We start from the raw sequence: 17354 nt of genomic DNA on the forward strand, positions 1-17354 counted from the left end.
CACTTGTTGCAGAAGTATCAATTGGCCTTTATAACCCGCGAGGATAAAGACTTAACTCACTTTCTTCTGGCAAACACATGAGGTGTGTATAGCAGTGTACCAGGTGTGTCTGTTAGAACACGACAGTGAGGGAAGTAATCAATTTTAAATTATTTATTATCAGTTATGCAAATATCATCATCAGAGGGAGGAGTCAGCCCGTACAATTAACAAGTAGAAGTTGGAGATCTGCAGTGGACTCTGGAGGGCTTAGGTGTTGGAGTCAGTGAGGCTTCCTTTGCAGCATCCAGAGGGAATTTATCGTTCTCCTTGGTTTAGTTTGAGCCTGGAGCGAACGCAGATAAGCATGTAAGGATTAATGAGAGTGAGCAGGTGAAGAACATTAGCAGAGAACCCTGAGGTACAGTCAATGAGTCCTGTCTTAATCAGAGAGTGGTTCATAAGGGGTTTGGTTCCAGATTAATATTTTGATGCTTTCATAATTTTTTGGATCTCCTCAACCTTTTACTCGTTTTATTGAGTGTTTATTGTGGATGTTAATGTTTATGCGTGAGTGGAAGTGTCAGTGATCCAGAGATGCGGCTTCTAAAGACATCTAAAGATATCTATTGTGATAACGCTACTGCTTGAACTCTCCACTTGTTACGATTCGGAGTATGGAGTAGCCTACTGGGGAAAATTACCCACAGCCGGGAGTTTCTGATCTCCCTACGAACAGCGTCTGCCGGTATTATACCAGATATTCTGGTGGAGTTGTGCAGATTGCATGCACGGAGCAAACATCGGAAAAGAGGGAGAAGAGGAGGCCTCCCAGACAGCAAACTGACTACGAAACGCATCCGCCGCGGAGGTACAGTGAACTCCGGAACGGATCCAGAAAGCGGATCCGAAACTACGTCCACTTGCACACCGCGCCAGATACGCCGCGGTGGCGGCTCGCGGATCTGGTCCGACACCGTTGCGGTCCCTTTGCGTATCCGTACATAAATGGGTACATCTGCCCCGGCTTCGCTTTGGATCCGCGAATGAGTCGCATATCCGCTCCGTGTCCGTTTTGGACAGATGTTGAATCGTTGGGCTGATTGGATTAGCACATATGCGTTTGAATGGTTATGCTGATTGGATTGAGACTGGTAACACGCTGGAGTCTGGGGCGGGTTCCTTAACCTGTATACCTAATTTTCATGCTTTGTTCAACCTCAATGTAAATCCCTCCCCCTAAATGTCTATAAATTTGCAAGGCAACTGTCTTAAGTTAGTCTTGATGATGATGATGAACTACAGACTACTTGGAAGAATAAATCTCTTCTGCTTATAAGAACCAGTCTCCTGGTTTTTGCTTCGATGAAGGAATAACAAGTTCCCAACAGTAGTAAAACGTTTGAATTGAAGCTCTGTGCCTCTTCGCCTTCTTCTGCCTGTACCACACCCTGACAGAACAATGGACGGCCCAACATGGAGGACAGGGCAAGAATCATCCTCCTTGCTCAAGAGAGCCAAAATGTATTTTCTTTTGTTAAGAACTTTTTGTGTATTGCTATCACCAGCACCCTCGATGACCTGACCCTGAGCATCTTATTCTGGATCGGGGTCACACTCAACCAGCACATCGCCCTCCTAGACACCACCGGACTAGATTGGAGGGAGACTGTCATCTGGTGTCTGGAGAGCGTCGTGCCCCGATCCGGAGCACAGCCAGAGCCAGGGAATCTTCACGTCCTGCCTGAGCAGCCTGATCTTCACGTCAAGCCTGACCAGCCTGATCTTCATGTCACGCCTGACCAGCCTGTATGGAGCGAATTATGTGCCATAATTTAACAAACAAATCCAGCATTTTGCAAACAAACTCAATCTACTTCGCAAAGGAAAACTCCACTCGCAAACAAACTCGATCCGCTTTGCAAAGGAAAACTCGACTCGCAAACAAACAGAAAGCAATGTGCAAGCACAAAGGTCAGTTTGAGTGAAAATGCAGTGGAGTTACAAATATGTATTGTGTTTTACAAATATAAATAAATGAGCCAAGATAATACTTCACAAATATATACAAACCATCCTTCAAATTGCATGTAACCTTTGAACAAATACCAAATCTAGTGCATACAAATGCATATCTGTCTGTTATGACTGTGTGACACTTCGCTTTTTATGAGATCTCTCGGCTCGATTTTCTCACAAATGCGTCCAGGCAGATTTTCTCACAAATGCAGTTGAGCAACTTCCTCTTCTAAAACAGTAGATGGCGCTAAACTAGAGGCTAATTTAGCGCTAGTCTCCCAGGAGAAGCACTGATTTGAAACTTGCCTTTGCCTACAGCTGAGGAAAATGACCGGTGAACGGGTGTGTTTCTGTCTTATTTGATCTATAATTAACCTTTTTGAGGTTTTCTCTTGCAAAATGTTTATTGCCTATCTAGACAGAAATCCACATTAGCACTTAGTAGCACTTCATTCTCTCTAGGATCGGGGAATCTAAGCTGAAAGCTCTGCCATCTTGTTGCTTTTTGTCATTTTTTTCTGCATCGGACTGATGCGAAATTACTAAATTAGTGATTATGTCTACACTTGAACAAATCTATTTTTTTCGTTCTCCATAAATGAATGAGAACATTTCATTTAATTGAAAGGAGGGTCCCACTTATTTATTTATTTAGTTGGAATTCAGTCAGCTTTACTGTTAATGTAATAAAATAATTAATGAACAAAACAAACAATATACAATTGTTTCTTAACTTGACATATGCCGTGCCCAAATTATTATTTTGGACACACAAATGAAACCCGCCGCTCAATTAAATGAAATGTTCTCATTCATTTATGGAGAACGAAAGAAATAGATTTGTTCAGTGTAGACATAATCACTAATTTAGTAATTTCGCATGAGTCCGATGCAGAAAAAAATGACAAAAAGCAACAAGATGGCAGAGCTTTCAGCTTATAGATTCCCCGATCCTAGAGAGAATGAAGTGCTACTAAGTGCTAATGTGGATTTCTGTCTAGATAGGCAATAAACATTTTGCAAGAGAAAACCTCAAAAAGGTTAATTATAGATCAAATAAGACAGAAACACACCCGTTCACCGGTCATTTTCCTCAGCTGTAGGCAAAGGCAAGTTTCAAATCAGTGCTTCTCCTGGGAGACTAGCGCTAAATTAGCCTCTAGTTTAGCGCCATCTACTGTTTTAGAAGAGGAAGTTGCTCAACTGCATTTGTGAGAAAATCTGCCTGGACGCATTTGTGAGAAAATCTGCGTGGACGCATTTGTGAGAAAATCTGCCTGGATACATTTGTGAGAAAATCGAGCCGAGAGATCTCATAAAAAGCGAAGCGTCACACAATCATAACAGACAGATATGCATTTGTATGCACTAGATTTGGTATTTGTTCAAAGGTTACATGCAATTTGAAGGATGGTTTGTATATATTTGTGAAGTATTATCTTGGCTCATTTATTTATATTTGTAAAACACAATACATATTTGTAACTCCACTGCATTTTCACTCAAACTGACCTTTGTGCTTGCACATTGCTTTCTGTTTGTTTGCGAATCGAGTTTTCCTTTGCAAAGCGGATCGAGTTTGTTTGCGAGTGGAGTTTTCCTTTGCGAAGTAGATTGAGTTTGTTTGCAAACTGCTGGATTTGTTTGTTAAATTATGGCACATAATTCGCTCCATAAGCCTGATCTTCATGTCAAGCCTGACAAGCCTGATCTTTATGTCACGCCTGACCAGCCTGATCTTCACGTCATGCCCGCCAAGCCCGCGCATCACTTCTTGCCCGCCGAGCCAGCACATGTCAGTCCTGCCGAGCCTGCGCATCACGTAATGCCCACCGAGCCAGAGACTGTACACGTAATGCCTGCCAAGCCAGAGACTGTACACGTAATGCCTGCCAAGCCAGAGACTGTACACGTAATGCCCGCTGAACCAGACACTGTAAATGTAATGCTCGCCGAGCCAGAGACTGTAAACGTCATGCCCGCTGAGCCGTCTTCACCGCTGGTCCCGTCCAGCCCTGAGCCTTCACCGCTGGTCCCGTCCAGCCCAGAGACTCTTTCATCGCTGGTCATGTCCAGCCTGTAACCCATCTTGACACCAGAGCCTGAATTCCCACCCAGCCTCCCTCTCCCATCTCCTCCCATCTGCCTTTCCTCCTCCATTGCCTGTCAGCCCCTCGGCTCCTCTATCCACCTTTGGGGAGGTGGAGTCACCGTGGGTCTGTCTGTCACCAGCTCCATCAGGGTCGGAGGATCCCCGGTCTCCACCTCCACTACCTGGACTCCGCCTCAGCCCGTCGAGACATCGATGCAGCCTTGACTCCAACCGCCCTCAGCTCCACCATGGACCCTCAGTCTACCAGCTCTGCCGGGCTCTCTCATCCCTCCGGCTCCGCCTTGGTCCCTCGTCGACCTGCCCTCGCCCTGGGACTACCCTCCTCCGGCTTCGCCTCATCACTCCGTCCCTCAGACTCAGTTGGGCTCCTCACTCCCTCCGGCTCCACCTGGGTCTTCGGTTGCGCCGTCAGCTTTGCCGTGTCCCGCCGGGACCTCGGTGTCACCCTGGTGCGTCGGCTCTTCGGTTCCGCCCTGGTCTCCTCTCCCACCTGCTCTGCCCCCATCAGTCGGCCCCCTGGAGTCGTCAGCCCTGCCTCCACCATGGCTCCTCCCTCCGTCGGCTCCGCCCTGGCCATCTGCACCACCCTGGTCCCTCCTGTCTTCTGTATGCCTTCACCAGTGCCCTTGAGGAGTTTGCTAGATGGTGCGACGACAGTCTCCTTGACTTAAATGTGTCAAAGACTAAAGAATTGATTATAGATTTTAGGAAGCTTAGTGACGAACCAAAACCGAGTGTAATACACAATGAAGGTGTTCAGGTGGTACAAACGTATAAGTATTTGGGCACAGTATTTGACTCACAATTGAAATTCAGAGAGAACACTGATAGTATTATTAAGCGAGCAAACCAAAGAATATATCTACTGAGGAAGCTGAACTCCTTTGGGGTTTGTAAAATAATCTATTGTACATTCTATCAGGCATTCATTGAGAGTCTATTAACTTTTTCTTTCTTGGGTTGGTTTAATGGTTTAGCTGTGAAAGACAAAAAGAGTTTGAGCGACATTGTTAAAGTATGCTCAAAAATCACTGGTACCCAATTAAATGGGTGAATGTGTGTGTTGTGCTGTGTGTGTGTGTCAGGTTGTGATCGTTTTGTATACATTTTTTATATTTATTGTGTGCTAATAATCTTAACTTAACCCTTATTGAATGGGTTGGCTGTAGAACTGAATTGCCCCCTTGGGGACTAATAAAGATATCTGAATCTGAATCTGAACCTGCTTTTCTACATTTCCTGCAGGTGCAGAAGATCCTGACAGCAGTTACAATCAACAGAAAACCAGCAGCAGCTGCAGAGATCAACACTATCAGAGAGACTGAGACTGAAGAAGAGTAAACAAGAGACAATCATTAATATGAGTGAACGCATCAGTCTGATCTAGAACAGAAGACAGAGATCAGGTCAGTAAATACACACATCTATCATCAGTGCTGTGGTACCTGCACATGTGTGACAGAGTGTGTTGATGTCCAGATGTGTGGTCTGGTTGCTGATGGGATTGTTCAGCACACAGCTGTAGGTGTTTTTATCATGATATTCCACCTCCAGAGGTAGAGAGAGACTGATGCTGAGATCACACACACTGATAGAAATATACAGAAATTGAATAAAGTTGTCAAATAGTCTGCATTGCATAAATTAAGTCCTTCACCATAAATAACTATCAGCATTATGCCACAAATGCTGCTGATTGAGCTTAAGTTGTACTGAATATTGGGACAAATGTTCTCTACTCACCATAGACAGAAACACAGAATATTTTAGATGTCAGTTTCAGTCCATTTATCTCTAACTCCAGCATGTTCAGTTGTGGTGTTTGTGATGGTCAGAGATCCAGTTTGATCGTCCAGCTTCAGTCTGTCTCTGAATCTCCCATCAGGAACATAATCATATGTGGAGAAGATTTGCTTCTTTTTCTTTATTTTTGCTATTTGAGACTTTTCATCTCCATATTTCCACAGTATGTCATTGCCATCACGTATTTCGGTATCATCAGTGTTTAGAGTAACAGAATCTCCCTCCATCACTGACACTGAATCAGCAAACACACACCTGATGAACAAACAGATTTACACAGATTACGGCTTCTGAGAGTTTTGTAATCACCTTGATAGTTAACATATGTGAAGAATGTAACTAAAATTAAGCCAAAAAATATATTTACGACTTACCAGTCAGACACCACCAGCACAGACATAACAAAGCACACACATGAAACATTTCCTGAAAAGTCTGATCTGATGAAAAGATCTGCTGAAAGCACTTGAGCTGGCGTGTGAATCCTCCCACGACAGAGTTTTACCCACGTAGACTCTTTACAAATGATTTATAGTTAAATATAAATTCTTGTCTGGCTCTTATTAAGACTTAATTGTCTGAAAAAAATTAATTCCATTATTTAACACTTTTTTCAAAAGTATGGTAAAAACTCATCAAAAAGTTAATACTATCACCCTTCTCATTTTTCCTCTTGCAGCTCATCTTCTGCAACTGCAACTTCTGGCTGAATCAACCTGCGGTTCTCTTCAGATGTGGTTTGAGCTGAACGATCATCTTGTGTTGTAGGTGAAGAGTTTCTTCCTGTCTTTTTATGAACCTCAAAACAGCTTTACAGTCCAACATTTTTTTGTATGCATTAAAGAAAGGTCTAAAAGTTAAATACACAAACATGATACCTGATACCTGTAACCAGTTTTACAGAGAGAGACAATGTTGGTCTTCTGTGTTGTCTTTTAATGAAACATTGCATTAAAGTCGACATAGAATTAAAATTGACCCTATAGCAAAAAGTAGAGCATTATAAATGTGCATAGAAAATATTAATAAATAAAATATTAAAAACTTTTGTTGATAACTGTGGGAACACATCTTCATAGTCTGATGAAAAGGGTCCATAATGTTTAAATTCAATAATAATAATAATTGTTCTCCTCGGTTGTATATTAAATGTTTTACTTCATCCCCTGGTTTTTATGGTCCTCAAATTTTAATATTCAGGTGTAACAAATTGGAGAGTCTGTGACATGTCAACAGGTTTAAAGCGGCATCGACTTCCGGGTTTTTGTTTTTTTAGGCCTGACGTCCATTTTGTTCTGTGACTCGCTCTATTTCCATAGGGAGGGGTTACTTTCACTTTGCATTTGACCATTAAATCAGAAGTAGCTTCAACACTTATGAATCAGAATCTGAATTTGTTTTCTAAGGAGAAAAGTGGTGAAAATGAAGCTTTACTTTAACGTGCTCATAGTGATTTTATATTTTCTCGACCACAGTAAGACCTGTTCTTTGTTTACGTCAGTTGCGACCTTTACTTTGTGGCACTAGTGATTGCTAGATTAGGTTTAAGTCTATTGTTGAGAAAATTGTTCTAGGCTGAAAAGAGAGCATGAAAGGTGGTCGCACACCGGACGATAAGCGCAGCGTCGTGTCGCGTCTAGGTCAACTCGAGGTATAGCGCGCACACCGGACGCGCACTTTCTCAGTTTATGGCCAGCAATATTGTTATGTTTAAGGACATTATGGAATTAATATAATGTCTGTACTGTTATGATTGTAGCCTACTGTACAATAAAATACAATAGTTACCGAGTCTGCAGTTTGAACATTTAACCTTAGAGCGTCCGTTAACTGAATTAATTGAGAATATCACCTGAAAATTCGATAACCACAGCAATTTTCATTCAAGCAGCTGATTTCTTTAAATGAATGTAAAACTAAATGTATATTACAGCACAGGGTGAAGTCATAGGCCTACATTAATGACGATTTGAGACAAATGTCATTTAATGTTGTTTAAATGGTGTGCGGCCCCCTTAACACAGTTGAAACGAGACCAGATTAGCTGTGTGATGTAATAAACATCAGTAAAAGTTAACATTGTGCATGTAGCTTGGATGTGATGTGAGTTACTTTGGTTAAAAGCTTCTGCCAAAGTATGTAAATGTTGCTTTGCACATATTTAGGCTACGTGGGTTGTTTAGGGCTTAAATATATTTATAAAATGTAGAAAACATGGCCCTGTTTTATCTGCGTGTTAATGTGGTAGAAAATAGTTCTGGTTTTCACAATAAGGTTCATTAGTTAACATTAGTTTATGTATTAGCCTAACTAACATGAACTAGCCATGAGCAATCCATTTGTTACTGTATTTATTAACGTTAGTTAATAAAAATACAGCTGTTCATTGTTAGTTCATGTTAGTTCACATTGCATTTACTAATGTTAACAAGATTTTATTAGTATTAGTATAAGTATTAGTAAATGTTGAAATTAACATTAAAAAAAGTTTAATAAATGCTGTAGGCCCATATGTAGTTTATTTATTAGAACGAACCTAATTGTAAAGTGTCACCATAATTCTCGCATAAAATTATTTTTTTGGGTACTAGTCATCTATGTAATATTTATTATGAGTCTATGAAAATGTTAGATTTAATTGCATTTGCAAATATACTGTATGTGTAAGGGGGTGAAAATATGAATCAGGATGTGGATTGTGTGAGAGACTCGTGTGTGTCTGATGAGTGAAAGTGTGAGTCAGTGTTTTTCTGATGTTTGTTTGCATGTTTAAAATAATGAATCTAGAAATATTTCTCTACTCACAATTATGATCTGTAGGACAAAATTCACTACACTATTGTTTTTTGCTCAGGTGCGTCTGGTGTTGGATCAGATGGAGTGACAGTTTCAGTGATGGAGGGAGATTCAGTCACTCTAAACACTGGTGTTCAAACAAACCAACAAGAAGTTATTAAATGGTATTTTAATGACACTCGCATCGCACAAATCAGTGGAGATCTCAGTAAGATCTGTACAGATGTTCAGTGTAATAAAGGTACTGAGAGATTCATAGACAGACTGAAACTGGATCATCAGACTGGATCTCTGACCATCACAAACACCAGAAACACACACTCTGGAGTTTATAAACTAAAGGTCTTCAGCAGCAGCGACATTGAAAAGATCTTCAGTGTTACTGTCCAAGGTGAGTCATTTAATAACGTTTAAATCAACCCAATAAGTGTTGGACTGTGGACTGTGTAAAAAAGGAAGTTTTGAGTCAGTGACACCTTGGCTAATGTTATTAAACTGCAAAATGCATAATATCAGCCAGTTTTCCTGTGAATGCTGCTTTTAGTTTAGCTCAAAGTGCTGATCTTTTTTGAGCTGCAGTTGCTAAAAACAAAAGTCGCATTTATCAGTTAAAACAATGTCATACACCTGATGACAAAAGTATAAAGGTGTAATTATCAGTCAGAGATATTGGTAAATAGTGGATGCAGTATAATTCACTTTCTAGTAATGATGTCTGTTTCTCTGTAGATGTTCCAGATTCAGGTTTGTCTTCAGGTGCTGTAGCAGGAATAGTTGTTGGTGTTCTGCTGGTGTTTGCAGGAGTATCTGCTGCTGCTGCTGTGGTTTACTATCGTCACCGCTGGAGCCATGCACCAGTACCACAATACGGTAAGTATTACAGATATGAGATTTACTGTGCACAAAAACCTTTTAAAGAACAGTGGTATGAATACATATAACAAACATAGCGATACACAAATAAATATTATATTTTGTTCACAACATAATGGACTTTAAAGCTTTGACATTGCTAGCAAATTAACACAAATAACATTTCAGGTCTTTGTGAAAAATAATAAAAAGAGGTTTGACAGACACAAATTTACACTTGTGTACAAAAATCTTCCCTATTGCGGACCCTTGAGGATGTATTGAAGAGGCAGAAGAGAGTAAAGAATCAGCTGAGTTTTTTAAAAGTGCAATAACTCCACTGGGGATGGCATCCATCACTATGGCATCCATCACTATGGCAAAGTCCCATGGGGTGAAACGAATACAATATTTAGTTAAGAATTCAGAATAAGAAAACAAATGAGCAAGTTGAGAAACCAAAAGAATATTATTATTAAACCAATCTGAAAAGGAAAGTGTTTTATTTGTATATATCGGATATAATGGTTATTCCAAATGAAATACCTGTGGGGACTAAAATTATGTTTGTAAATCAAGTATAAGGCCAAAAGCACCTGCTTATAGAAAAAATGTAAAATTTGATGGGAAATTTAGAGATATTATAATTCATACTAACAGAAAGGGGAGACCACCAACTTTATAATATAATTGGGAATAGCATTCCATATGGAATCAGAATCATTCAAGAACTGAATCAATATCAACCCCAACACAAATTGTCTTGTCCACATGCAAAGAAAGAGCAGGGTCTAGAAACACCCTCCGCTTTGGCGAGGAGAGCCCTTCCTTGTAAAGACAAGTCTTGTTGGAGCCTGGAATTTAACTTTTTCTTAGCTTTAGTAATTACTGGATTAAAGTTTAATTTTCCTCTCGCATTGACATCTTTACAAATTGTAACACCCAAATAATTCACTTGAGACTTAAAGGCACACTTTGCAAGATTTGTACCTTAATATAACAGCTTTGAAATCATTTTGATGGTAAACAAACTCGTAGTAGGGCGAATCATCCCGATAACAAAGCAGGGTGGGGGCAAAACCAGCAATGCAGGTTTGAGAGGTGGCGCCCCAACAAATCTTGCGAGAAACACGACTTACGGCACATCAACAAAAAAAAAAAATGAAGCAGCCTCTGTGGAAGACACTAGCATGCTTTTCAGATGTGAATCATGGCAGAGTCGGCGAAGAAAGCGCGGAGACGGCTCTGCGTAAGTGGTATTTACGACAGAAATGTTAAAGGTGAACTAAGTAACTTTTTTATCTTAACCGAACAGCTTCGGAGTCATTGGAATGGTTATATGACTGTTTTCGGGTTGAATGGTGGTCTTCTCGCATCTCTCGAGCGCCTGTGAGACGAAAAACCACCCTTACAACTTTGGGACGGCGGGCCGCCGGCCACAGCATCAGGAAGTATCGCGTGATATCAGGTCTCGCGATGTAACAAACTGCTTTACGGCACTGCACACATATACTATCTAAACATTTATATGCTCGCCTTCTGTGTATTATACATACCTCAGTGGACATGGCTCTGTGCGTTCGCTGGGTTCTTTGAAAACAAATGCACATGACCAGCGGGAGAAGATGGGACGAGCCAACGAGTTTTAACGACAGTGTTTTCAAATATCTATTCCGAAGCTGTAGGAGAGCTCTATAGAGAAACCCGCGAGAAAAAAAAGCAAGAAAACAGCGAAGAAGTTGGCAAAGCTGCAGGAATGGAGCAGAACGAGGCTTTAAGGGAAGGAGTTCACATTTATCTAAATTCAAAGATAGACCAGAAGCTTTTGAGAACTAGGGCTCAAACGATTAGTCGACATTGTCGACAATAAAAAACTCAACAAATATCTTTGTTGTCGAGAAGTCGTTTGATCCCACGTGACCTAATGTAAGGGCCTGCAATATCGCGATTTGACCGCTACGGCGCTGTAGCGCTAGAGTGTAATGCAGCCGTTACAAATGCTATTGCGGACGGTAGAAGAAAACACAGCGCGAATTATGACGGAGTGCAAACGAATCCGAACTAGCAAGGTGTGTAAAGTTTCACAAAACTTCAAACCAAGAATGCTGTCGTATGCAATAGAGCTGGTAAGTCCCGCCCATCCGTAAAACCCCAAGTAGACCTCTAGGTTGAAAAATCATCAATGCAAGTGAATGGGAGAAAATAATTATTTTCTGATACCGTTTGAATTGTGCCATGAATGTGAACATATGTTGTCTGTGAATTTTTTATATAATTTTTCATGTTACGAGTTTGACAGTATATTGTATGATTCTTTGGCTAGCAGTTGTGGAAAAGACATAACGAGAAAGACTACATGTCGCCTATGTGACGTCACCCCATAGCACATTTTCCCTCCACTTGTCAAATCACGGTGCTAATGCTGCGATAATCTATGGAGACAGATCGAGATGTGTTTTGTACCCAAATGTCAACATTCAAACCAAATGGGCTGTTCTTTCTTCAGATTCGCGTCGAAAGCAGCGAAGAGTTGTAGTCCACAAAGTGCTCTCACACAAACTCTAACCGTATCAAACTTCTACCCGCTAAATTGTAGCATTCTTTACACGAAAAATTATATTAAAAATTCACAGACAACATATGTTCACATTCATGGCAAAATTCAAACGGGACCAGAAAATTATTTTCTCCCATTCACTTGCATTGACGATTTTTCAACCTAGAGGTCCAGTGGGGTTAGCGGAAGGGGCGGGACTTACCAGCTCTATACATGCAAGGCGGAACTTGCTTTTCACGGGAGCACAACATGCATGTTAAAACACTTAAAGGGGTGGTTGAGTGTGATTTCACTTTTCTAACTTTAGTTAGTGTGTAATGTTGCTGTTTGAGCATAAACAACATCTGCAAAGTTACAACGCTCAAAGTTCAAAGCAAAGGAAGATATTTGCTTTTAAAGAAAAGGACTACAACAAACGGCTGGTTGGGACTACACGACATTCCTCTCGGGTTAGTGACATCACTAACCCTAGAATTTACATAATCATTACATAATAAACATGACTAAAAACATGATCCACTCTGTGCAAGATTTTTTTTATTAACTATTAATAACATTTATTTTCCGAACAGGATTAATATTTATATGCTTTTGAAAACTAAATGACCCCAACACTTGGGCCACGGTTAGTGTGTGTTTAATAAGATGAAACAAAACTAGACAGCTGTCTGAAAACATATAATAATATAAACCTCATGACTTGAGCAACAAGCTGAAGTAATCAATAAATCCAGATCTGTTTTTACCTAAGAACAGTGGGGAATTTGGGGAGAAAACTAAACTTATTTTATTATTAAACAGTGGTTTACTGGAAAAAAAAATCCAAACTATTATCTTAAATTCAGTTTTTAGATATAATAATCAACACTCATAACAATCGTAAGCTGCACATTAGGCAGTTTTTGCATTAACTTATAAATCATTTTATAAAATTGTTTTTACTCCTAATTCGTTGTTGAAATGTAATCATTTACACACTGGCCGTCATTTTCATGACAGATTATTTAAACCTACATTAAATAATCAAGATAGTAGAAAATGAAGTTGTACTTCTGATGAAATGACACACTGACACAGTTTTCCATGTTTAATACGGTAAAGCTGATTTTAAGCAATCTATTGTATAAAGTGCTGTATATAAATAAACGTGACGAGACTTTAGTGGAGTGCCATAGAGCTTGTGCAAACATATGTTGCTGTAATCAGATGCTTTTCTTATGCTTGATTAAAATACTTGCTGTTTTCTCAATTTAAGAGTTGAGTTGTGTATATTTTGTTATTGAGAGGAAAGCGGTCAGCACATATTTACCTTCATTTACTAAGACCCCTTCTCCTTCTAGGGGCTGATCATACACATCTTATCATCCCAACACAACCTGTCAAATTAGGCCCTCCTGGAACCCCTGTAGCGAACAAGACCCAGCTCGGCGGGACACTACAGGGTCCTTTAAGAGATCTCTAGCTTTCCCTCTACTTGTTCTCACTATATCTCCGTTAAATGCCCACCTGATGACATCCACCAAAATGTCCAGAAACTGTGTCAGATTGATGCATCACCTCAGAGAAGCATGAAAGCTGTGGTTCGCTCCAAACAGGATCAAGAGGCAATGCTCCAGCTTGAGACCCAAACCATCAGAACACCTGTTGACGGCGTCCTACGATATGCGGCACCTCTCCTCCGTGTAGACCTGGGTATGTCAAGAAGTTGTCATCCTCTGAAATAGAAGATGCCCCTGAGTCCTGGTTCATACCCCACCACATTGTGCATCACAATGGTAAAGATCGCATTGTTTGATTGTTCCTTCTCCTATACCGAAATCAGTGTCTGAACTCAGTTACTTCCTGGACCAATCCTCGGGCCTTCCCTCCTTGGAGTTCTGCTCCGTTTTAGGCAGCACAAGACTGCAATCAGTGGAGACATTAAATCAGTGTTTCACCAGGTGCACCTGTTACCCCAGGATAAACCTCTCCTGCGATTCCTCTGGCGTGACCGTGACCTGGACTGTGAAGCTCCTCCAACTGTGTATGAATAGCAAGTTCTCCCCTTTGGCTCAACCTCAAGCCCTTGCTGTGCCATTTACATCCTCCAGAGGATCATCAAAGATGCTCAGGCAGAAGAGTGCATTCACCAATCCATACACAACAACTTCTACGTGGAGAAGAGTCTCCCGACCCCAGAGGAGGCCAGAGATCTCCTCTACAGCCTGTGCACTACCCTCTCCTCTGGTGGCTTCGAAAGCCTTCGACTCGTTCATGACCGTTTCAGGAAGCACAGAAGTGAGGGGGGTGGGGGGACGGGATGAGGAGGAGGAGGGAGGGTCGAGCTAGCTTCTGTTTCGTTTGACAATACCTCGAACGTCAACAAGAAGTGACGTCACCCAACATCGCTTAGGGCACTTTAAGGATCAAAGCCTGAGGCCCCGTTTACAAGTACATGATTATTTTGACAATCTGAGACATTTCCCTTCGTTTCTGCCCTTCGTTTACACGCAAACGGAGAAATCGCCTCTGAAAACGATTTTTTCTAAAAACTCCAGCCAGAGTGGAGATTTTGGAAAACTTTGTTTGCACGTTTGCGTAATCTGAGAAAAACTGAGTTTTAGGCGATGTCAGAGTATGCGACAGAACTTGCACCTGCGTCAAAAGTGTGACCTATAATTTGTTGCTGTTGTTACTATTTTCGGGATTCTGATTGGCTAACGTGGGCTTGAGCTTCTCGTTACACTGCCACCTACAGGTTTGGCATGCTCTTGACAGCATATATACACGGGTTTGTGTAAACTAACACTTTCTGAAAACTGACGGGTGTGCACGATGTTATTTTTGTAAACGGAGAGGGTGAAATGTCCGTTTATGAAAATAGCCGGCCACTTGTAAACGTACCCTGACAGAGAAAGTTGATGAGCTGCGTCATGGTTCCAATAAAGCCTGATTGCATCGGTTTGGTTTTGTCAACTCAAAACTAATCCTGTAACCCAGAGTTTGTTCAGTTACCTTCATGGTACAGTAGTTGATGTGATGTAACTTTGAAAAGAAAACAATACTCGCCTAGACTGAACACATAATGAATTTTTTTTTGTTTGTTTACACAGAGATGACAACTGTGTCAAAACCATAGACTGTAAAAACTTGTACTCTAAATCCCTTTTTTCAAAATCTTTTTTTTAAATCCCTTTCAAACTCTTGCATTCAGTTCCCCAAAACCCCTCCCAAAATACATAAAAAGTTTTCTATTTTAGTTGAAAATGGTGAAGTGTAAATTTCTCCTAAAGTAATAATTACGAAAAAACCCAAACCATGGGGAGTAAAAGTGTATTCTTGTTGTAAGAAAATACATTTTGAACCAGTATAGGCAAACCGGGTCCACACTGGTTTCTCCAGATCTTGAACAATATAAAAATGTTCGAGTGTTAGTTTGTCTCTCATGCGGGGATGTTTTTCTTTTCTTAAACTGAACGCCAGTTTCGTCTTGCACGTGAATGTGTCATTCTTTTGATCACAAAAGAAGATATTTTGATGAATGTCAGAAGTTTGGATAACCATATGTTGATGTTTCTTGTTTTATGATGTAAGATTGTCTGCCCTTCAGCTTCGACTGACTTCTATTTGGTAGATTGAGTAGAATATTAGAATAGATTTAGGTAGCCTATATATACGTGGATCGTGATGTCTATTTTAGTCATGAAATGTTTTGTCACGTCAGAGTTCAAATTTGCCAAATATAAATCAATAAGAGCTGGGCATAGATGATTTTGTTTCATTACCACTACTTTTCCAGTGTTTCAATAAAATATTTAAATGATCTGTGCATATGAAGAGGTTTTATTTAATGATAAAGTAAATAAATAAATATAAACTCCTTTGCCTTTCCATGAGCAGAATACTTTTAGACATGTATTTTTTCTTTAACTTTGCATCAGCCCATATAAACACTATTTTCTTTCTGAAACAAGCAACTAACTTGTAAGATATTTATATGTTCATGTGATAAATTACATTAAAAACACCTGATTCAGTATAACTGGATTCTTTGAATGTTGAATTCCTTGTTAGAACACTAGATGGCGCTCTAATACAGAATGCATGTTTGTAGTTTAAACACTGTATTAATGAAATATCAGGAAAATTATAACAAGGGCACACTGTGTGGGATGATGTTCTTGAAATAAACAATCCCAATAATAAACAGTAATTTAACAGTAGTTTTTACCACAGTTAAACAATGGTAATGTGATATCAGGCACTACTGTCTTAAACAAAGAAATTACATTTATTTCTCACGCATGCATAAAAAAAACGGATTTTAGAGTGGGAAATTATTTGTTATGGTTATAGGCATGCTTTATGGTTTAGCGATGCATATGATTTTCTTTTTTCTTTCAGTGGTGAACATTATTAATAACCCTTTAATATGAGCAATAGTATGATCATACACATTACTTTAACTTATCAAAATAAGTTACGAAATTTTCAACTTTTAAAAAATAAGGTTATACAAGACTCAACTCATTATTTTAAAGGAGAACTCCGGTCGATTTTAACATTGAGCTAATTTTTTTTGTACATTTGGAGTGCTGTCAGTACAGAGAACAACGACAAAAATGTTGTGTTATCCTCTTTTTAAAATTTGCACCCTGTTGACTTCAATGGGGCAAGTTTTAAACCTGCTTTTAGCCTCTTAACATCCTTGATGTGTCATTACAAGTGCACAGGTCATGTGAGTGATTCCTTCGGAGTGAACGCGGGTCAATCTGACTGCAGTAGATGTGAAAGATATGAATAAAAATAATGTTTATTCAGCCAGCGCTCATACCTGTATTTACATCCTGTTTTCGGTCGAAGTCCACAGTAGTCGATTGTCGAGTTCACGCGCATAGGTTTAGTAGCTATGATCACGCGCGTGAACTCGACAATCGACTACTGTGGACTTCGACCGAAATCAGGAAGAACTTCTGAAGACCACAACTGGCTCAAAGTACCTCCTCCTCACAACAAAGGCTAACTTGGTCTTGAGCAACAAACCTACTGATCTAGAAGTATTGTCACCATGTCAGCAAGAGGAAGCAGTAAACACAAATGATGCTACATTTACGTCATGCTGCCGAACAGGGTCACACCAAGGCTTATCTATGGACAGTAGATAGTGATGTGGTTGTGCTGGCCATCAATCTGTTCCAGGAGTTAGGCCTCTCAGAGCTGTGGATTGGATTTGGATCAGGGAAGGCATATAAAGAT

General features: G+C 40.2%; 3 protein-coding genes across 3 annotated transcripts in view; 2 read left to right on the forward strand and 1 right to left on the reverse strand.

Annotated features, from left to right (window-relative positions):
• LOC311084748 (SLAM family member 9-like) overlaps positions 1 to 17354 on the reverse strand; it is a 134574-nt gene that overhangs the window by 38099 nt on the left and 79121 nt on the right. The gene's annotated exons all lie outside the window — the stretch shown is intronic.
• LOC311084743 (uncharacterized protein) overlaps positions 1 to 17354 on the forward strand; it is a 109388-nt gene that overhangs the window by 14326 nt on the left and 77708 nt on the right. The gene's annotated exons all lie outside the window — the stretch shown is intronic.
• Positions 7235 to 16132, forward strand: LOC311084762 (uncharacterized protein). The gene is made up of 4 exons (XM_084117028.1): positions 7235 to 7388; positions 8769 to 9101; positions 9440 to 9580; positions 13460 to 16132. Exons 1-4 carry the CDS (start codon positions 7337 to 7339, stop codon positions 13579 to 13581), a joined length of 648 nt encoding a protein of 215 aa, XP_083973154.1. The 5' UTR covers positions 7235 to 7336; the 3' UTR covers positions 13582 to 16132.

This window comes from Abramis brama (genome assembly GCF_963993115.1).
Source record: "Abramis brama genome assembly, chromosome: 6".
NCBI lineage: Eukaryota > Metazoa > Chordata > Actinopteri > Cypriniformes > Leuciscidae > Abramis > Abramis brama.